We start from the raw sequence: 23,540 nt of genomic DNA on the forward strand, positions 1-23,540 counted from the left end.
AAGGTTGCACAATGGGCAAGTTGTCCTTTGATCTGTCAAGGTTGTAGGAGCTTCTTAGGAATGACTGTCCTAGACTGAGACGGGTGATGATGATTTGTTCTCTTCTGCTTAAGGAAGAGTTTTTGAGTATTTCTTGGTACCAGACGGAGGTACGTATCTTTTATAGTCATTAATTATAACAAATATCGACTGTTAATATTTTTCTATACATATTAGAAGTAATAACTTCTTTAGCATAACTGTTTTCTATGCCATTTACTTATTTTAGTCTGACTGTATTTGGGTACAAATCCTGTATCAGAAGAACCTATTCCCCATCATCGCTTAAACAAGTGTTTATAAAGTCCATAATGTGCATGGAAAATGTATAAAAATCTTAATCTTCCATCAAACTAACCGGTAAATGCAGCCCAGAATCTCAAATGTGAAAATCCAGCCAACGTAATCCGAACAGGCCAATTCTCAATCAATTGTTATGCGGAAAAGCTACTCTTTGGCTTTCGAATATATTTAAAAGTTTATTGAGTGCAAGAGTGCAGAATGTAGTGCAAATGTATGCATAGAAAATTGTTAGATGCCCCCACCCCGCTGCGGCCACGTAGTTCGCGGGCAACGATGCCGCCGTTGTGGCTATAATTTACTTTATGGCCGCTTGGCGATCGGAGTGTTAAGATTTGAAACTCAAGCGGCAGCCAATCGCTGACCAATGGCCGCCAGTACCATAAACAAAACGCTGCTGAGCCGAAAGCAGCAACACCAACACGGGGCAGCCACAAAAAGTGGCAGAAGCAACAAGCCAGCAAAAACATTCTCGACATGAGCAGCTGATATTTCACATAAACGACATAAACACTGCGAGGAGGAGATCGGGGCCTGATCATCCTCGCCCTCATCCTCCATTCTCCATTCTCCATCCTCCAATCTTCAAGCCTCGTCGACTTTTGCGAAGGTGTAGCACCGAGGCAGCGGCAATTGCTGCAACTGTTGCAGTTGCAGCGGCTACCAGCAACATCTCCGGCTTATGCCGTGCCAGCAACAACAATCGCCAGCGGATGGACAACAAAGAAGGTAGAGGTAGAGGGCAGGAGGCTGGGACGACGACGCCATTGCCACCACATCCAAAACTGCAGTTGGCAAACAGTCGCAGAGCTCGAGGAGCAAATATATCAAATGCGATCGATCGCCAATGTCGGGAGCTGTTGTTGCCACAGCCAAAGTGGAGGCGAAGACGGCGATGGGAACTGCGGATGCTCTGTCGAGGGATTTTAAAATGAATATTTAGTTTGAATGAACACAAAATAACATTTAGTGGCAGATATTCTCAAAGGTGTTGAGTAAAACCCCTTTACTTTATAAACTAATCAAAGTTTTAAAAGCATTGTAAGTGTTGTAATGGGCTTTAAGCATGATTATCAGGCTTATATACTTCTGAATCCTTAACCATCAGTTACTCCTAAAAAGCCTGCAACCCCTAACTGCCACGATACCCTTCCCCGATATCGGGACCAGTCAGCAATGTAATTCCAATTTGATCTGTGCCGAACGCTTTTTGTTCCTCAGACGCGGCTGATGGCCTCGAAGTGTAGGCAAAACAGTCGGACGGCAGCAAAAACTTGCAGCTTTTTCGAGAGATCTGAGATCTGGATGTCGTCGTCGTGGCTGTGGACAGCCCGAGAGCTGGACCTGGGCGATCTGGCTTTGTGCCGCCTTGGTTTTGGCTGTGGTTTGGTTTTTGTGCCCTGGCTACCAGATACCGATTGGCAGTGGCAGTGGCAGCGGGCCCTCAAAACTTTGAACTGTTGCGCAGACGACTGCGGACTTGTGCCGCCTTTCAGTTCGTTTTGGCCATCAAAGGACGGACGGGGACAGCATGTGTACTATATGGTATATAGGCATTCGTGTTGCAGGGGGCTCGAGCGACTTTTACAAGTCCAAAATGGATGGCGACACTTTTTCTTGCGCTTTGTGCATTGTGCCTCTGTACCTCAAGATCTGTGCTCAGATACCCGAGGAACATCCACTCAAAAAAGGGATTCCTATGGCTGGAATTAGCATGCGGCAAGCAGGCCAGGAGCAGGCAGTCCCAGTCATCTCTGAGCCTATTCGATACCGGCCAAATTAATAAATTCATCATACGACCAGCTGCATGGATAACGGGGAGGCCAGTACACCAGGCGGTCCATCCAAGTTCAGGCCGATCATTGTCACCAACGGGAAGAGCGATGGAGTTTCCCTTTCTTCTGGCCGGGAATTCCTCAAGAAGTGGCTAGGTCGAAAGATCCGGGTAGTCCTGGAGAACAAGCTCGTCCTGATTGGCATATTCAGCTGCACCGATCACGACGAGAACCTGGTGCTCTCCCATTGTGGGACCTTTGCGCCGGAGAGTAAGGAGCCCGTTTCGGTGGGGAAAGTCTGTGTGCCAGGTCATCAAATATCAACCGTGTCCGTCGATATGCCGGCAGATGAAGCGGATAAACAAGGAAAATCTAAAGAAATATAAGAATACATTTTCACACTTTTTCAGCATGGAAAACTATCGATGATAAACCTCAAACGGCAACACAAATTACAAGTACATTAAAAAATTGTCATTCAACCAAACTGACATAGATTAAGTTTTATCTTGGCTTTTTATGCTTTCTTTAAAGTTATACTTTGTCTTTTGACTACCAACTTGTAGACAATAAATTTGCTTAGATATATAACCTAATGAAATGAAATCAAGCTCAAAATATCTAATTTAAAACAGAGTATTCAAGCTCTAAGCCCCGATCGAATTCCTTTCCTTAGCTCCACTAATCACATTGTCAGATGACTCCGCTGACAATTCCTTAGCAGTTTTTTCCAGCGAGCTCTTTCTTTTTTGCGAAAGGCTGTGAAACAAACTCATTACGCGACCAGGCAGCGACCAGGGAAAAAAGTGGCGCGATCGTTATCAGCGTTTTCCACCAAACTCCAGTCGACTGATAAAATATTTAAAAAACTTGACTGTGTGCTCCGGGGATGCCTGAACTGAACCGATGACAGCAGCCAGGATCGCGACCACAGCCGGGCCAGGCAGCAAAAACTAGCCACTTTGTGTTCCCCAATGCAAGGCAATGCGTTTTCCTCGCGAATCGATCGCATCAACCGAGCCAAACAACAATGGAAGCGGAGCTCTAAGCCAGCTCCCTCTCTTCGCTGGCCAAACGAGGCTGGCAAAGAGGCTGAAGCTAAGGCCAAGGCAGCCAGCGAGTGACAGACAGACAGAGAACACAAGCCCAAAATTCCAGAGCAAAGACTCCAATAAATTTCGTTAAATGCGCACGCGTGCGAGGAACAGCAGACGCGACTTGGTCTCTGTTTCCTCCTGATCCTCATCCGCAGCTCAGTCCCATCCTCATCCGCGGAGTCGTTGTCATTGTCGAGTATCGAGCTGCGATCGGTGATGCGGCCCAGCCAGAGGAGCAGCTACTAACTCAGTTACCACCAGGCAATTGCGATGGACATCTCTCTTGCTGCCGCTCCGTGTCTCTCTTTTTCTTCTTTTTATTTGGTCTCAATCGATCGGATTACCCTGTCTTAAGCTAGAGATGGCCTCGTGACTGAACCGCAATTGGATATGTTTTGGATTGTTGAGTACCCCTCCTATAAAACTACTGCTACTCCAGGGGTGCCAAAATTCGTCTTACGGCAGAGCATTTAGCATTGCAGCTGTGCACTGAGAGAAAGAAAAACACTTTATTTGCTAACAAATTCATCACTCATTTTAAGACTCGCGTCGATGGTCCACCACGAAATAAAGCCGAAAGTGCAAACAGAAGATAGAAAGAATGAACTCCAGTGCAAGTGTCCGAGGATGATCCAGGAAAAAATAAAAACAAATTATATTACCGTTAGAGACGGAATGAGGGGAAAGAGTAACACGAAAAATTGTTGGTGGAATAGCGCCGCGAGCGTTTAGAGCTTATGGGCGAGCAAGTTCAGCGAGCATATCCTCTAATATGCTCTACTCAGATTATATGATGTCTTGGTATGGGCGGGAGGTCTAATTTCAGTTCATAGACATTAGCATATTATATAATTAAGTATATAGTACAAGGAGTTCTTTGTATAGTTTCCATACCGCATTCCTTTCGCGTGGTTACTATTAAAAGAAAGAGGATTGTAAAAACCGAACCAAAATAAACTTTTAAGAGTAAGGAAGACTAACCAACTTCGTGACACGAACTCACACTGTAACTCCTCTCTAAGACTAAATCTGCTCCTCCATCACAAGCTGGTGAATTTTGCAACTCCCTAACAAGCTGATGAGACATGAACGTGCGCGCTTAGCAAATTCCGAAACGTCAATGGAAAAATCACATTGTGCGCCATTATTTTTCCCCTCCTTGCAATGTCATCTGGAGCAGGCTGGACTTGGCCAAGAGCTGGCTGGACTTGGCTTCAGTTCCAGCTCCAGCTAATGCAATGCAGTGTCGTCGTGTCTCATAAGCCATAAACATAAATAAAGGCACCTACTCCAGAGGACAGCGTCCGAGGCTCGGAGGGAATGGCTCGCCAAAAATGTCACAGCGAACAACAATGCCGGGGGAGAGCATCAATATTATGGATGGACAATCCGAAAGGGTTCTCCAAATGATGGAACAATACAGGGGCATCAGGTCCTCCTCCGACTATACAACGGAGAGACAAAAGATAAATTCGGCTATTGGGTATTGCTAACATGGCAGCGCTGATGGCCACAAAACTAACAAGGAAATGTGTTACAGTTTGGTCCAAGATGGGATCACAGGTAAACTCCTTGGTATTGAATTTTACACGAACTTTTTTTACAGTAATTCTTTAAGGCTAATAATTATATGTATATATATCTAACTTTATGTCTGGAAATACTAATCACAGACACCTAAAAAGTTTACTCTTCCAGGATCATGGTATTTGATCCCCCCAACTGAAGTTCAAACTTTTATCTAAAGAAGTTATTCCTATTTATCAAACGATTTTGTTACATGATATAATAATAAATAATAATTTTTTTTCCAGCCACTCTATTCAGTTCGCACTTTATACTATCCAAAGGTAACTTTCTTGACGATGAAATTCCCGGCAACTTCGTTTATCGACTACCGAATCGAGGCCAGGAATGATATAGAAGCCCAAACAAACTACTGTGCTAATCCAAATCATATCGAATTTCGAAAGCTTTAACTTTTCGTTAGCTTCTGTTGGCCGTGTGCATTCCTCGTTTCCTACTCGGGGCCTTCGAAATTCCCGCCAGGGCTTTTTGTTCGTCTCAAAGAACTCAGTGAACCAAATTAAGTCGAACATGTGTCTGGGAAACAAATTTGAAAGGCCGCCACAGCAGCGGCGGGCAAAGGAAAAACAATGAAATTAGTAGTAAGAGTGAAAGGCAAATCAGATGAAGAAGTTCCTTAATACCCATGAATCTTCATCTCCGGTCGGGGCACCACCATCCCAGAGTTAGGCAGTCGGATCAACTCAACTGGAGCCGAGTCTGTCTTCCAGACGAACTGACATTCAAATTAAATTGGATTAGCAGCGTTCCCTTGTCAATCTCCCCGAAAAGCGAAGGAGCGGAGCGTCGGGCAAATTTCGCCCCGAAAACTAAGAAGAATCTGCAGAAAAGCGGAGAATTCTGCGCAAATCTCATCTGCCCTGACAGTGACATATTTTGTGACAGCTGATGGAATATGCTTCGAGTCGGAGTTGGAGTTGGAGTTGGATTTGGGTCCCTGTCCCTGTCCAAGATCCTCCCTGATCCATCAGGCCCGCAGCGCGAACTTTGCCAGTGTCAACTTTATACTGGAAGCTGATGTGTCGGCACCATTTGATCGCATCCCGATCCCGATCCCCATCCCGATCCCCATCCCGATCCCCAGCCCCATCCCCATCACCATCCCGCCATCACATCGCACCAAACTAATCCTTTTCGCGATGACTTGACAGCAGCTGTGTTCTTGAATTTCGCGGTGCCATCAATCAAGACGGATCGGATGCTGGTCATATATATAAGCTGGATCTCCTCGCTCTGCTCTCGTCGCGCTAATTAGTCACCCGGCCATTCAGTCAGTCAGCCAGCCAGTCAGTCAGTCATTCATTCAACTGATATCAAATTCTTGTTCGAGCTGCTACCGCAAAGCTCCGGCTCTCTCTCTCGGGGCCGGTACTTAGTCGGGTCCAGTGATCAATCAATGATGATTAATGCAAATGCAAGGTCAACAAATTGCACAATCTTTGCCTTGTTAATGCACTCGAAAAAACACTCTGACTTTTGGCTTTTCAAATATTTATTACTTGACCTAAAAATTTGGCTGGTATTTCTAGTAGTTGAGGATTCATCTATATATCATCAAATGAGCACCTTCTTCTAGGTTAAATCACATTTAATTTTAGGTGAAAACTTAATATAACTATAGTTTTTCCGAGTGCCTTTCCTCCTCAAGCAGCTCTCTTCCTGCAATCGCCACACACATCAATCATTCATTAGCAGCTCAGGTTGTCAGGTTGTGTCGCTCTGGCCGTGATGCGTGATTATAAATCGTGAGATCGCTAGTTGCTGTCGCTTCGATTGCACTTTTGATGGAACTCGTCCTCCAGTCACCCCCTCTGGCAGCAGCACCTTCTTCACAGTCTCTCCAATAAGTTTACGCACTTGATTTGAGCCACATCCAGATCGAAGATGCCACGTCCGCTGGCAAGCTCATGTTGCAATGGCAATTAGGAGCTCCTACTTGACTGACTCTAAGATAGGCTTAGCTAATTAATTTGATAATGGCCCGGACAGTTTGGCGGCCTCCTATGATGGACAGTCCTGCCCCAAGACCGTATAAAGTTACACGGGATTAGAGTCAAAAATTGTTCATTCGATTCCTTAACGGTTTGTTACGATTTCGCTAAGGAAGCCACCATGGCCTAAATATGTGTTCTAAAAGCTTTAAAGACTCTCCAATGAAAATCCAAATGAGTTTTATAAGCTAAATATTTGTAGCAAATAAAAATATTATATACATATATAAATTTTTTGAAAATATTTTCAACATTTTGATGAATTCTTTAAGGCAAAGCTGCTCCGTATGATCATCCTCTCGATTTATGAGTTGTTTTAATTTCAACAGAAATTGTGTCGCCGCATTTATTTTTGGCGATTATTTATGGATATGAAGGGGCTAGGCGGAGGCGGAGGCAGAGGCAGTCCCACAGCAGCAAGCGAAAGATTTAAATGCTCAACGGTGACGACAATGTCGGAGATGAGTTCTCGCCCCGATCTCCTGCATCTGGCTGCCCCGCAACCAATACCAACACCAATCTGCAGCCAATCTCAGAAACCCAGCCCCAATCCATCTCAAAGATGTATTCAAACGGCAGAGAGATACAGCTATAGATACTATAACTAATTGCCGAAGCCATTTGTCTATAGATAGTGCCTGGCTCGGCTTTCTAGCTAGCCAGCCTGCATCGTGCTTTCTTTGCCATAATGAAATGTTTTTCGGTCAATTTGATAATGCTGCCTTCTATAAAACAAATTTATGACAGGCTCGCGGCAATAAATATGTTAAGTTTTAGTTTTAGTTTTATTTCGGCCCCAAAAACAGACGACCCAATGACGAAATCCGAGGCAAACGGCGGCGACAGCTCGCCGAGCAGAGATCTCCTCGTATATATTTTATAAATAGTGGGTGTCTCGCTCAACCCATTCGATTGGCTTGATTGTGATTTACAGCAGTTCGGATATTTATTCAAATTTCCCCTTCCCCTGCCATACAGCCGTACATATGAGCAATCTGTAGTCCGTCGGCCGATCTGTTTATGTTCGTTTTATTATGTAAAATGCCTTTCACGGCCCATCAACGCGGCTCATCAGCATTCAAATATGCAGCAATCAAACATCGCGGCAAAGACTCGGCGCCTCTATTGCCCGATTTTCTCCATCTCTCTCGTATGCCAGCCTTTCTCCAGCACTCCCTCTCTGTTCTGCTCTCTCTGCGGGACTCTGCAGCGACTCCCTTCCGTTCGATGTTACACTAATAAAGCCATTCACGCTATTTTCCTCAATTGCATGCAAAATTAATTGCGAAGAAAGCGAAGAGAAAAACGTTTGGCCTAGTGTTAACAGTGGGACTAAGTGCGGGGTTGACTGCTTAAAAAATAAGGAAAATATATCACTAGAAACTAAACTACATTCTATACGTGTCCAGGCTAGAAGATCCAACTTTAATTGATCAACTAACTTTTTATATTAATGAAATATAAGTCATAAGTATTAATTTAAGTAGATAAAAAGTTTTGAGATGAAAAAACATTGCTAATATTTTTTGGATTTTTAAATCCAATTAGTAATTTACCACTTAAAGTACGTTAGCCTTTACAGGTTCGCTATGTTTTTAAGATATACTACAGATTACAGATTGAATAAGTTCTCTGCTTTCCCCCAAAAAGTTAGTAAAAATGTTTTCCGTAAATCAGTTACCAACAAAGCTTGTTTTTCAGTTTAGGTAATAATGGGTTTTTAGCTAAAAAGGGTATCCAAATATTTTTTGCATCTCATTTCAAGTAATAAAACTTTTCAAAACAAATTACTTATGTTCATATGATATATGATATCTTTATGATATACAAAATAATTTAGTTCTTCCTTTTCAAAGGGCTTGGCCCCACTGTACTTACATTGCGGTGCACAGCTTGTTCTACATACATATGTCTTTGGCCTGGCCTGGTCGTTCGCTTTTGTTGTATGCAGCGCCTCGCGACGCCCTTGCCCAGCCGCCCACTGGACAACCCCCTCCCCACATCCCCAGCAGGCAGAGAGGCAGACAAACGGAGGCATCCGTCAGTTTTTAATATTTTCCATTTGTTTTTCACTTGTTATTTATTGGCCCACTCGGCGACAGCGGCGCTCCCTTCGTTTTCCAGCTCGTCCCCAGATCTTCGGGAAACTCGCCTTCCTAGTTGACAAGCACTTGTCACTGACTGGGGCAGAATTAGCATGTGTTCCCTGTACCCCCTCTCTTGATCATGTTGCCACTGCCTCTGTTGCAAGTTGTTCTTCGGCAGGCAACTTTATTTGCTGCGAATATTTTTTGTCGCTCGGTTGCAATTAATAAAAAGTTGGCGCTGTTGTTGCATCTTGTTGGTGTTTCATGTTGTTAATATTTTGTAAATTTAATGTTCGATGCAGGAATGCGGACGTTGCACAAACACTCGAGTGCCTGCGATCCCTGCAACATGTTGCCGCTGGCCCAAACTGGCCGCCGTCTGCCTCAAGAAGTTTTTATTGAAGTATAACATTAAATTTGGCATTTCCACATGCAGAATTTAGCACATAAACCGCAGTTTTTCGGTCACATTTCACTGCTCCTCATGAATGGGGGAAGTTCTCGGTGGGTATTGAGTCGGGGAAGATTAATAAGGGGTTAAAAGGGACATAAAGACTCTCGGGGTACATGACAATTCAACTTGTATTAGTAATAATATTTAATAATAGTACAGAAATGTTACTACATAGGAAACAATGTTGTTCTGTATTCCCTTTATCACATTCTATCCTAGCCTAATTTTAACGTGTATTGGGGACATTCGTATATCGTGCGAACAGGACACACATAGTGTCGTTAGCTTAATCTTAATGCAAAAGTAAGAGAGAGGAATACATTGTATACATTGTGCTTACACGCGTTTGTTACGCGTGCTAGTGTGACCATCTTACTACAGTGCTTCCTTTTTAATTGATAATATCTGCCAGCTTCACTGTCCCCAAGTGAAATAAATATTTATATAAATAATACATACTTTAACATTAAATTCATCTAATGAGCTACTAGATCTATAGTATTCTATAGATTCTTTTAATTAGGTCCAATCCCAATAAGCAAATTTGATAGGTATGTAAAAAACTAGGCCAAAGTCAACATAGGCGGACTATTTAATAATTTTACAACATGTGATAATTCTAAACTAAACTAAATACTAATCTAATTACTCGAAAAACAAAATGATTGCAGTAATTCTATTGCCTTTAAATAATCCCTTTGATTAAAAATTATTTGAGAAATAGTATGAAAAATATTTAAATCCCACTAGTTCCAAAGTCAACTTTTCCGTATTACTCCGAGTAATCCCGCGAGATCCACCGTAGTCAGCTGTCTATCGGAGCAGGGCCGTGTAAAGTCTGAACGGACTGACAGTTGGACATGCCAAGAGCATTTCCCACATAACACATGTTAGCGTTCTATTTGAGTTTCGGAAAAGCGAGATGAGAAAATCAAGGCACTAAAATAAATATCATGCCAATTTAACATAATGATTTATTAGTTTATTTATCTTCCAAATATTTTCCTCCTTAGCGCAGATCTTTCACAACAGAGAAGAGCCCCACACCCACGCCCACTCATCGGGGGTTTGGGGCAGAGCAAATCCGCGGTGTCAACGGAAAATGTCTTCGAACCATTTGACCGAGGGGGGAAGGGGGCCAGAATGTGGCGATGATGCAGCTGCTGGATGCCACTGACTGGGTCCAATTTATGAAGGCGCGGACAGAGATATTGACGAATGCCGTTGGTCCCGAACTCGAACTCGAACCCGAACCCGAATCCCGTATCCGAAATGCGGAAATCCAAAAGCGTGGGCGCGGGCACTTCTTGGGCATTTGGACACTTGGCCATTCGGGACGCCTCCTCTTTCTTGGCCAAGAGTTATGTTAATTGTTGACACGTCAATTTGAATCACGACTTACACTTGTCTCGCTCGCATGCGTGGCCCTAATTTACGGCTTGTCGGGTGAAAAGCGCAATTATCGTTTTTTATTATGATTTAATGGCGGCTCTCACCGAAAATAAAGCACAGAAGATGGCTAACCGAAAGGCTTTCTTTCGTCCACTGTCCACTTATGCATATATTCTGGAAAGCACATATTTTTTTATAATTTTTATTAATTTTCACGCCTCATCGGCAAATATTTTACGATGATGGAAGCGTTCTTTTCACTCGCCCGTAATTGTTGTCGCTAAGAACAACAAGTTAATTAATTTGGCTAAATGAATTCTCTTAATGGGGTACAACATGTTTAATGGGATTTTCGGCGCTTTTGTCAAAAAGATCTCAGTCGGGAGGGAAGATATATCATGCTGAAGGCGGGGAACAAGAAAAGCGGAAGGTCAAACGGAAGATGCCCTCTCCCTGAGAATAACTTGAAATATTATTATTAATTCGAAAATTATATTTCCGTAAGTGCTTTACATTTTTTTACTATATTTTAACCACAAGTTTAATGTATTCTGGGAAAGGGCATTTCAGCTTCTGCTAACTCGAACTTATTCCGTTCAACTTTTTGCCAGAAACTGTCAGAATGACAACTGTCAAATATTTTCAGCTGCGAGCAAATGCTGAAACTCATTAAGCAAAGCGGCCAACATCGAAAGCAGCTACAACAACGGCCAGGACAGGGCAGCAGCAGAGGACGTCCGGCAAAAAGTTGTCTCTAATTAGAAATAAATCGAAAATGTTTGCCATTCGTAGAATGTTTTGATGGCAATGCTCCTCAAATTCAAAACCAAATTCAAATTCAAATTCAAAAGCCATTCCCAATTCGGGCGAGTCTTCTTTTTGTTTCGTTTGCTGGCAGACAATTTTCAAAATATCAACTGTCAAATTTTTGTAACTCATATTTGCCCTGTCACATGCGAACATTCAGCCGGAGGGTGGAAAATGTGTGGGTGGGCTCGGAGGTGGAGTTTTCCAGGGGGCAGTTAGGCCTGCCATTTACTCTGTGCTGACAATTTTTTGACACAGCTGAAAAATCTGCACAAATTTGGATTGTTTTTTTTTGTTTGTGGCTCTAAAATAGCAATCCCGTTGTTTGTCACTTCGAGGACTTTTCATTTTCGGGCCTTCTATTTTTGTTTTGTCATGCGAGTGGGCGAGTGGGCGTGGCACGTGTAATTACGGGCGACACTTCATTGTTTACCCCTTCACTTGGGGTTCCCATTTGGTTCAAGGCTACTTAGGAGGGTGGAAAGCTGGTGGGGTTGTTGGTGGGATTTCCTTTTCAATTTGACATTTCATCTAGGCGAGTTTTGATGGGTGAATATGGGTTGGAAATAGGAGGTGGAATTGGTAATAACGGGGCTATTTCTGTTTTTAATAGTTACTTATTTAAAGGAAAACTAAATATTGGTAATGTGGAGAACATTTTGAATTGATTGTTTATGTTATCAGTTAAAAATCCTAATTTCCTTAAATTAGTATGCATTATTATGTTATGAGTTTTCCCTGTAAATACAAAGAGAAAAGCGTATTATCATCAACTTATCGCATTTCTTAATCATTAACTCATAAAAGAGTAAGATAACATTTTATTAGTCCATAACGGAGACCAAATACGATGCCTTTTTAAAGATTTTGTATTTAAAACTTAAACTAGAAGACAAATAAACCGATTATCATACAGTTCAAACTTTAAAATATATAAAACTAACAGAATACCATTCCTCTCTCTACCAAAACTACCTTCATCCAGTAGCTGCAACCAATTTAATCGAACAGAACCTGCATATTCCTCGAAACATTAATATACTTTCCCACAGATAAAAGTAGCCTCAATAGTTGCCTGCTTTCCAGTTGCCAATTCCAGCTAGCCAGCCCCATCCTCTCTCCACCCGACACCGAAATATTCCAACACTTTCGAGTTCGGGTCACACCCCCACACCCGGTGGTGTGGATATCCTTTGGCTCGTCAAGTGCTTGGCCCCGTTGTTTGTTTTGATGGAAGCCACCCGATGTCCTTACAACCCCACTCCCACCCACAGCTACCCCTCCCAACTTGGGCAAGGAAAAGTTTTGTGTGCGCACAACACCCACAAAAGTGTCCCCGATTTTCCATCTCGCTCGCTGCCGCTGTCCATTATCCTTGTGGCGCATGTTTGTCTTTCATCATTTTTTTGCCCTTGTTGTTTTTCCTGTGTGTCTGCTTTTTTTGTGTGTGGAATTTATATTTTTTATGCTTTGCTTTTCATCTATTTTTCTACATTTTCTGCTGACCGCAAAGGGGGAGGGCCGGGTGGTAAAACTAAGAGCACAGGAGCCATCCTTACTGTTGTCCTGTGGCCACTTTTACTACGTTCACAGCTCGACTGCCATGTCCTCGTTGCTCTGAAGTTCTCCACTCAGCCCGCTCACATTCCTGTCTATCTGTTGGTTTTCTGAGTTTTCCCAGCTTTTCCCACCATCTCTCTCTCTCTCGCTCTCATTCCATCTCCATCTCGGTCTCCGTATCCGTCCGTCTATCGGTCGGCGGACATTTTTCTTATTTGCAATAAATTTGGTTATGAATGTTCTCGGTCTGCCCTCGTTGCCGTTCTTGTGTTCCTGGGAATTGTACATAATTTTCACAATTTTGATGTTAACTTGAAAATTTACGATACGTTATTTTGAAATGATGGTTGGCCAGTCCCAGCCAAACAGCCAAGTCCTCCTGCCTTTCACTATCCGCTTCTGCGGGGATGCTTCCCCATCTATTCCCATCTAGCGCCTCGGGGTAGACACAGCCATGCGAGGCATTAAAAATTCATTTTTACGATTTCGGTTTGCGGATTTAAACGAAACACTTTCGGTGGGTTTGTCCGTACTGCGAGGAAACAATCGGGATTGGCCACCAAATGCGGATTTAGGTTGTCACCTAATCCGGCAAATAATGCAAGTAAATAATGCAAATTGTCTGGATTCCTGATATTGGTTCTGTATATCTCTATATTAAGTTTGCTTAAGCTAGCTTGGTTCTATGTAAGGATATTGACGAGTAACTGGGTACATAGTTAGTACCTAGTACCTAGATAAACACACGGAATATATAAATAAATTGACTCCACTTTATCCATCTGTATTAATCATCTTTCGAATGTATCTCAAAATTCTATGACCTCCAAACAAAACCATCCACAAACAGTCGGATCCGCCGTAAGTCAACCGAAAGTTGCTGACGTATCCAGAATTCTGGACCCAGAGATAGATAGAACGTGATCGCTAGGCAGACCATCCCAGTCCGCGGTTCTGTGTGTATAGCTAAGTTTGGCTGCCATTTATAACATTCCCTAAGCCATAAATATAAATATTTATGGATTTGCGATACAAGTTTCGTACCCCAAATCGTTGCAAATCGACGCAAAGTGCTCTAATTTACGTCAATTTTCGCCGAGAAGACGAAACTAGAAACGAGAAACGAGACTGCGGCACAATTAGGAAAGAAATATGTAACTGTCTGGGAGGCGGGCGGAGGACGCAGGACCTTTGTCCGAGGCTCCGCAAGCGAAATAAAATTAATTTATGAAAACTATTTGCGCAGGACAACTATGGCCGATAACGACGACGACAAGAAAGCGGACTCGAGTCCGCCCCAATCTCCTGGCGACATTCGTCCATTGTCCTGCTCGATGGATAGACACGCGCTCGTCATAATTCTGTATAATCTATGTACGATTTGAGTAAAAACAAAGGAAAGCCCGGGCATAAATTTCACATTTTATGGGCTCCTTCTTTCGCCTGGCCACTTTGGCATGGCTCTGGCTTCTGCTTGGGTCTTGGGTCCTGGGACCCAGGTCCTTGGACTTTGGACTTTGGTCCTTGGAGACATTCTGCCCGCGCTATCATTAGGAGAAATAAAATATGCTACTGCTTTCACTTTGCGAGTCCTCCGTTTCGGCCATGTCCTGCGGAATGTCAAACAAACGAGCCAACCATCAACTTTATGGCCAAATAACACAAATTACGAAAGCCAAAAACAAGGAAAATACAAGAAAATTGGCTAGCAGGGCAAGCGTATCCCGTCAAGTTCCGTTAGGGAAAGGTTTAACAAATGTTCGAGATGTGATGGTGAAGATAACTTGGAAGATTTCTTCTCTTTCAAGATAGACCGAAGGGATTCTATTCGCTTTTTGGCAGGCACTGGAACAGGTTGAGGCTGGAAAACCAATTTGTGATTTGATAGAAAAGGAAATCGAAATGCTAAGATCGAAGAGCTTTCTGGGACGATATTAATTATCATTTTCTGTACTTAAACATCTTTATACTCTCTGGAAATACTCTTCCACCTTCTCATTTAAGAGGTAAAAGTTAATATCTAAATATACAAATCTAAAATCTATCCAATAAAATCATCAATCAAAGCTATAAATGTGCAGATCTGCTAATAGATTTTTGCGATGCCTTCCTTTTCTTAGCTGAAAAACTATTCTTGCCACTTTCGAATAGCTCATCATTCGCGAAAATGATTCCGCATGGGCAACTGTTGCTGTCATTCTGGGCCCTACGCCCAGCCCCACCTCCTCCGTCAGCCGTGGCATTTAGCAAGCGTGACAGCCGACAGCCAGCGAACCCCACGTTGATGTAATTTTCGCCTTCCTGCCAAATGTCCAAAAATATCAAGCCAAGACCAATTATGAATAGAACAATTAATCTCTAATTATGCCTGAATATCTGTCAGGCGAATTATTAGCGAGAATGAAAAGAAAATCAACGCGAAGACTCACCGGATCGGCATGGAGGAAAGGAGGGGACCTCGCGATCGTGCTGACGACCTCACAGATCATATCTTGGGCGCCCCTTGCCGGCGCTCCCTGCCCTGCTCCATGGTCTGCGGAACGATCCTCAGGGGCCTTGGGTCGCGGATTCGCCTGCTGATCGGATTATGACAACCAACGACACAACGACACACCACAACATGCCACAAGAGTTTTCTTTTGGCTGACGATGGCAACAGATGCGAACGGATGCCGCATCTTGATCGCCACTTTTGATTCGGATTAAGTGAAAATTCATTAGATAATTTCAGGCCGTGTCGCATCTTGATGGAGAGCCTGCGAGGCGCACTACCGCGCTACCGCTCTCTCATCGCCGGCTAAGTATGCCAATTAGTTAATATTAGCAGCGATTAAAATCGGCCAGCAGCCCGTCGCCACGATTAGTGTGAGGAAGTCGTCTGACGTAAGTCGCCAACATAGTATGGATGCTGATGCTATGGAATCGCCTTCAATCCATCTGGGTATTGTAAGCTCATTAAGCTCGCAACACTGTTGCCAATACTTCCGTTTCTCCATCGATCACTCCTGATCCTGATTCCCGTTGACAAAGCTGGGAACATTTTGGTGGCATGTTAACAAGTTCGCCACTCAATGGGGTTTACTTCCTCAGAACATCTTTGCTGCTTAACTAGGCCAACTTGTGGCTATGAGATGGAGAATACAGTAATCATTAAATGCTGTTAAATTATCAACGATAATAATCTATACATATTGTAGTTTCCTTGCCTAACGACAAAGAAAATAATGACCTAGACTTACTTTAACTACAAATGATCTCCAATAATCTTTCAACAGCAGACTAATAGCGAATTAGCTTCTCTGAAGCCCAAGTTGAATGAATTAACAGCTGTTAGTCTTAAACCACTTTGTTATACCTATTAACATTATATATATCATAAAATACCTACACTTCTTTATGGATGCAGTTATGATTTGGGTATTCCCCTAAATATTGCCAGTAAACAGGTTTTAGAGAATAATTCCTTGACTTAATGATAGTAAAGTAATAATTATAATCATTCACTAAAGATTCAAAGTAAACACTATGCCAAGTTAAAGGCGATTATAAAGGACCCTTTTACAACGTTTATAGCCCACCATTTTCCCTGAGTGCATGGCAAATCAACTGCAAAGACGAAAGATAAATACGCCTCGGACTCAAATAAAGATGCAAATGACTCCGAGCTGGACTGCAATAAAAAACCCCTCATTCCGGCTGACAGAGTCGGCTGCCAGCACGTAGACAAACAATGCAGTCGAAGGATGTGGGATTGGACTCCGGACACTGGACTCTGGACTGTGGACTGTGGACTCCAGGGTCCTGTGATCAGGGCAGACAAGTGGAGTCCATTAAAACACTAACGTCACGTCAGGCGCCGAATGATGGATGTGGCCTCAGGACGAAGACGAGACTGCAGGGCGAAAGGCGGCCAAAAACGGGAGCCGAAAGGATAACAGGTCCTGACGGCTGCACCAACTGGTCAGTCCATGGATGAATACCAATCAGAGAAACAATTGGCATGCCATCGTCCTCTGGCCGGCAAACAGGATGTGATGGCAATTTGAGGCAAAGGCAGACAGCAGACAGTCGCTCAAAATGGGTTTTTCTCTGGGTTTTCCATCTGCTTTTGGCCATGGTGCTAGGGGGCGTGGCAAACGCACCGCCTCCTGAGAGAGGGGGTCAGCAACTGCAACATGTCCTGGCCAATTGTCCATGCTTGGAGGCGAGCGAGCGAGTGAGTGAGTGAGTGAGCGTGCGGAAGTGAGGAAGTGCGCCCCTTTTGCATCGCCATCATGAAGTCATTCACTCAATTTATCGTTTGATGAATGTCCTGGCAGATAGTCCTGGCATCCCACTTTCTGTTTTGGGGCGTTGATGTCGGGACACACACACGTTTAATGGCCATTTGAGCAGTTGATAAACGTTTCGCTCGTTTGCGTTGATGAAATGTTGTCCTCGTCGTCGTCCTTGTTTGGCTGTTTCGTCCTGGCCTGCACTGCTTATTTATACCCAGCATATGGAGCACATCCACATCCACATCATATTCGTTCTCATCCTCCTGTTCCGTTTAGTTTTTGCGCTTATTTCTAATTGTTTTTGTTTGTTTAGCTCGTCATGCGGCGCTCTTTTGATTTATGACTCCGGCATTTTCGCCTCGTTTTCGGCGCTCTTTTTTGGCAGTTCGGGAGCTGAGCCATGTCCATGGATGCACTGGCTCCTGATGACAATGACACTATTATGATGTCACTGTCTGACAGGCGACACACTCGTTCACATTTTTACTAGAGTGGGGAATGGCTCTTCGTCGTGGTTTATGGCCTTGTTTTCGTCTGACTGAGGACATGGTTTACGAGTAGTTGCAGTTCGCCAATTTAGATGCGTTTTTAGACGGAGCGGGAGTGTTTCGCAGTTTTATTAAACTGTTTCTATACTTTTCCATCATTCCTATAATATATTTAAGTGGAAAAATAAAGCTAAGAGTGATTATCATTTCAAATTGATAAGTTTGATTGCCGCATTTAGTTTTATGATTAAAAATCAATTTAAATTAGATAAATTCAAAATGTTAGTATCTATATTATTTAGCATGGCAACGCAACAGCTTCTTCGTGCAGTGCCATTATAGCAATTAATCAAATCGCGTAATTCTCGAAATATAAAAGCCATCATAAATTTGTGAGTTCATAAACAACAGATCAGCATTTAAAACGGAAAACTCCACAAAAAAGCTTAGGGCTCAGCACACAGCCACACACTACACTCGTATAGATAGATGTGTGTACGCAAATCGGGGAAAAAGAAAGCCCAACTATAAACTGTTGCTGGCTTTAAAACTGTAATAAAAATGCATTTACACCTCAACCAAAAAACCGAAAAAAAACTAAAGGGAGGAGGCGGCAAAAGCTTAAAAAAGCGGGTCCAAAAATATGGAATAGAACGGGGAAGGCGCGTCGCCACACAAAAACAAAGAACGGCAATCCAACAGTAATAATTCGCCTTTATTGAGTGTTTCTGGGGCAATAAAAAACATTTCGGTTGGATTTCCCTTCTGCTGGTCGTAAAAAATTTTGGAATTTTATTGGCCAGAGAGCCAGCGAGCCAGTGAGCCAGGCGAGCGGCAAGATCATTTCGATATGCAGCGAACGGGTTGCACCGTCTCGAATCAGCCCCTTTTCGCCCCCCTTCCCTCGCTATTCAAGAAACTTAACGAGCCAACAAATTACTACACGTCATAAAACTCAAATCACGAAAATATACCAAAATACCATGCAACTTGGCGACGTGGCGGTCTAAAAATAATATTCGTAGCCCCCGAAAGGGAGGCGAATTCTTCGGCCGCGGCCCTCTGCCCCATCGGGTGTCATTATCAAAATGATTTAACAGCACAGTTGCGGTGGCATTAGCCAGCTTTCCAATGCCAATGCTCGGGAAATGGATTATTAGTTGGGGTGTGGGTCTAGATCTTGCTCTGACATTGCAATCGAGCTATCGAGAAAGGAAAACCAAAATGATTTCTTTAAGGACTTATTGGTCATATCTAAACGGGGGAAGATCGAATTCTGGGATGTAGGTGAATACTTTAAAGTGTTCATGTTCCAAATTTTGATTACTATTTTTACCATTTTAATATTGTCTCATGTAGACTTTCAGAGACAGGAAGATCGGATGACTAGTTAGGTTCAAAAAGAACTTTCCCTTCCATTTCTTCGAAATGTTTTAAGAGAAAACATTACAAATTTTACAAACTACCAACAACTGTTATCTATAAATATTAACTTAAAAGGCCAATATACATCATCTCGGCCCACTTTAACATTTCCTTCTTTAACTACTATGATTAATTATTTCAAAGTTATTGTTTTTATTCAAAGATTTCCGGCAGCTACACTAAATTTGCTCTGTTTGAGCATTCAAAAGAGGCGATGTAGCGACATATTTTCATTAACGAGCGGAATTACTAAATCTATTTTCGAGAAGATGTCGTAGTTGGTGTCGAACTCTGGTTCGGCTTCTGGCCAAACATCGGCTGCGTCTTTGAGCTTCTGCCCTCGTTGTCCATGGTCATCACTGTGACGACCGAGGCCCGCTTCTTGGCCTTCTGCAACAGATCCTCTATGGTGTTGCGCCGGTATCGACGGATGGGCCCGTGGGTTACCTCCCCGACTTCGGTCATGCGCATCTGCTGGGGATGTCGGCGCAGCCAGGTCCAGGGCTTATCCCGATCGAAGGGTTCGTGCAGGAGGACCGGGAGGGGATCCCCATAGTACATACGGCCCTTTGATTTCCCTAACAGGTCATCGTCTGTATTGGACTTTATTTTCCTCTTCAGATTGTGTGCTGAGCGTTTCCTGAGCAGAGCTTTTGAGGGAGTGGCCTTGACCCTTTCGTAGTAGGAATCCGATATTTTCCTAGCAACTTCGTCCTGATTTGACGCTGGCCTGGGGCTACCAGAAGGACTATCCAACTTAAGGTCTCTGATGGTGGTGATCAGCTTATTCGTATCTCGCATCAGGTAGGTCTTCTCATTGACCTGAGTAAGCAGACTGACGAGCAGCCTGGAACGGTCTGGAGGAAACGGATCGTCCATACCCCAACTTGCATGGCCCTGCGTTGGGGCATATAGGGCATCGGAATCAAAGTTCGACATGAACTCATTGCCAGGATCTCCGAGTGAGTGATCTAGCAGTCCGCTGCTTAAGTACCGTCTGTTAAGATCGGCCTTCGCTTCTGCGTTTCTCAATCTTCTTTTCCCATTTTGCCGAGCGACGGAGTCGACTCCGATGCCAGCCCTCTTCGCTATGGAATTCTTTCTGTGGCTCCCCCGTTGGGTGCCAAAACTTAAGCCATCTGGTCGCGACATCTCGTGGGATCCTTCTTTTAGCACGGTCTGTAGGGCATACATCAGCATCTTCAGGGTGTCCTGGCTGAAGCGGCTTCTCACGTTTCCATTGGTATCAAAGACTCTCATGTAGTTCTCGCAGACATTGCAGTTCACCAAGGGAACTTTGCAATGAATCCCTGGAGAAACGGGAGGCTTCAGGATCTGTGCAAAGTTCTGCAAGGTTAGCGAGTGCAGGAAGTCTGTCACCAAGTCAGGCGGACGATTCAGGGCTGTGGCCAGGGTCAGGATAATGCGCTGGTTGTTGAAGAACCAACGCTCCTTGGTCGACTCGAGCGGAGGACATTGACACCCCCTCTCTATTAGGCGCAACAGACGCGTCTTCTCCTCGGACATTTGGCCCGGGGCTGGTTTGAATGGCTTCTTCGGAGAGTTCCTCGGCGGCGACTTTCGCAGAGCACGACAGGCACACGGAGCGAGTAGCTGAATGCAAGAGCCGCTGCCGAGAAGACCGCCCGCGAAGACTCCATTCCTCAGGCTTAACATTCTTGCGATTCCGTTTTTAATAAAAATATATTTTCTCCAAATTTAAATACAACTGTCATGGGAAATTTGTAAGTCTAGTGATCGGACGACCAGGATAATAGATTGCAAGCCCCTGTGGAAATCTGGTGCTGGGATGGAGTCTCCCATCCAACTCAGTCGCCCAAGGGCCCCAGTTGAAGCGGCTGCATGTCGGAGATCTCTGTACAGGTCACCGAGAGCTCTTCATCTAAATCCTCCTGCGCCATGTTCCAGGAATGACCAAACGGATTCAGGATTTTGAACAAGACTTCTGGCGAGACGGGACGGAGGAGGTCTGCGATCAAGCAGATCATCCGCAGTAAACTTCTCTCCATTTCAAGGACAATGTTCCAGTGGCCGGACACCCCACTCTCCCCATCCAACTTCGGATTCTCGCTATCCTTGCAAATGGGCTGAGTCTTCTCCACGAACAGAATACTGCTCCTCAGCCAGGAACTGCTCTGAAGGAATTGCTCCACATTGCTCTCGGTGTTCAGGTAGCTGGTGTTGGGGATCCGCTGGGAACTCCTGCAAACGCGGGCCAGCACATGGTAGAAACACTTCCCGGATTGGACGATGCTCCTCGAGATGTTCCTGGTCTGCAGCAAAACCATCACGAGGGACCCCTTGGATGTGGCAACTCACTGGAATTTGTGAACTGAAGGTTTGGAGATATATAAATTCATCAAAGGAATAGTTTAAAATTATAGCCAGGCTGCTACATTTATGCCAAGAAGACAATTGAAGGAAATACACACGATGTGGTTTTTTCATGTTTACATTTAAATTATTTTGGCTTTTAGTATTTGGTTATCTATTAGTTAATTTATTTCTTTAAAACAAAGTTAATGATTCGAGGCCAATGGCTTTGCATTGCATTTCAACTGAATTTAACAAAAGCATTTTAATTTATTTTTAATTAATGATTGTTAAATTACTATTAAAAAGCAAGTCCCGATTTGAATTGTTTTATTTAAAATTCTACCATTATCGATGTAATATCATTTTAAATCATAAATGAACTGATAGAAACCTTTCTTATATCTTCCACTATCTATTTCGTTATCTTAATTTATTAACAAAAACCAAACTTTAATTATTTGTTGCTTTAATCTAGATGCTTCCATTGCAAGTACTTGTTTTGAGGTTGATATCAACTCTTTGAGAGCATGTAAGCCTTGTCGATTAAAGTTGTTCTTTGTTCTCTTTTTAATATTAACTTAATAATTCACACTAAGTATTATTTTTGGGTTATTAAACGCCCTCTGTCAGCTAATGCTCCTAATTCGATGGGAATTTCACCTACAAGAGCACCAGACAGCAGTCTAAGGAAAAGGCAGCAGCATATTTAGTAACCAATATTATGAAGGCAAAGAAAACATTCGGAATGGGGATGTGGAAAACCTTTTTATGACAAAGACAAGACAATATAAAAAAATAAGTAAAGAAGACAAACCTATAGACAGTTATTAGTGCTGCTACTAGGACATTTAAAAGGAAAATCATTGCACATCAGCAGTGCAGTTGAAAATGCAAGTAAATTAGTCCAGAGGACAATGGGCTCGATGTGAAAATGTAGTCACTGCTCTTACACAGTTGAGTACATTATTAATTGATTGAATTTTAAATCGATGGGTTCCAATTTCCATAGTTCCTTATACATACATACATATAAATATTTATTTTTTAAATTTACAAAGAAGTCTTGTTATTAAGTTACGAATAATTGATTTAATTGTGCTTATTTATATTAGGAAAAATTAGAAAACGCTAACAGATTAGTTATGGACTTTAGATTATAGTTAAGAAACATAAAATATATAATCCATCGATTACAGCACAAATTACAACTTTACCTTTGTTAAACTCATCGATCCACCCAATCTCCGGTGTAATTCTCACCTGACCCTCGTCCATGAGATATGCCGAATGAAAGGCAAACACAATGAGAGGGAAGCAGTGCAGAATGGAGTGTAGGGAGAGAATGGGTAGTAGTGAAAAATAAACGTCAAGTTGAAGATTGCAAAAATAAAGCAAGACAGAATATGACAATACACCCCCGCCCACTTTTCTTATAGCGCGTTACTTTGGCACCAACAACAATTAACTCTCGCACACACACAGCTACACACCCACACGGACGCAGCAAGGTAAAAACAAAGCAAGCCCTAAAACGAAATAAATAAAGAGCGAAAAAGAAGCAAAACCTTAAACTAGCCCACTTCCATTGGGTGCGAGAGCGAGACAGCCCCGTACGCTGTCAAGAGGGGAAGACGAAACACATCGCTAGAGATTGAGGGCGGGAGAGAGAGAGCGAACGCTGTTTAAGGGGAAATAGCGGGGCAATGGGAACGTCTGAAATGGAACCGGAGCTGTCTCTGCAAGAAGGGGAAATGAGAGAGCAAAGACCAATTGGCAGAGCACTCTCTCAGACTGTTTCTCTCTTGCTCTGATTGGAAGCAGCGCTGCAAGAGAGAGCGTCAAATTGGGAGACACAAGTCCACACGCAGAAAGAGAGAGACTCGCTTGCTCTCCAAACAAATCCCAACAAGCACTCGCACACACA

At 43.3% G+C, this 23,540-nt stretch overlaps 2 protein-coding genes across 2 annotated transcripts; both read right to left on the reverse strand.

The window, feature by feature from the left end:
* Positions 1 to 19,451: 19,451 nt before the first annotated feature.
* Positions 19,452 to 20,956, reverse strand: LOC108114777. The gene has a single exon (XM_017225887.2). The coding sequence runs from the start codon at positions 20,954 to 20,956 to the stop codon at positions 19,535 to 19,537; it is 1,422 nt and encodes a 473-aa protein (XP_017081376.2). The 3' UTR covers positions 19,452 to 19,534.
* A 17-nt stretch (positions 20,957 to 20,973) lies between these two features.
* LOC108114778 lies at positions 20,974 to 22,943 on the reverse strand. The gene is made up of 2 exons (XM_017225888.2): positions 22,831 to 22,943; positions 20,974 to 21,632 (listed from the first exon to the last, which is right to left on the reverse strand). Exon 2 carries the CDS (start codon positions 21,586 to 21,588, stop codon positions 21,109 to 21,111), a length of 480 nt encoding a protein of 159 aa, XP_017081377.2. The 5' UTR covers positions 21,589 to 21,632; positions 22,831 to 22,943; the 3' UTR covers positions 20,974 to 21,108.
* Between the last annotated feature and the right edge of the window lie 597 nt (positions 22,944 to 23,540).

Source organism: Drosophila eugracilis, unplaced genomic scaffold (genome assembly GCF_018153835.1).
Source record: "Drosophila eugracilis isolate 14026-0451.02 unplaced genomic scaffold, ASM1815383v1 contig_513, whole genome shotgun sequence".
NCBI lineage: Eukaryota > Metazoa > Arthropoda > Insecta > Diptera > Drosophilidae > Drosophila > Drosophila eugracilis.

Coding starts and splice junctions, on each gene's coding strand:
- LOC108114777 (XM_017225887.2), bottom strand. CDS start 20,956: ATGTTAAGCCTGAGGAATGGAGTCTTCGCGGGCGGTCTTCTCGGCAGC.
- LOC108114778 (XM_017225888.2), bottom strand. CDS start 21,588: ATGGTTTTGCTGCAGACCAGGAACATCTCGAGGAGCATCGTCCAATCC.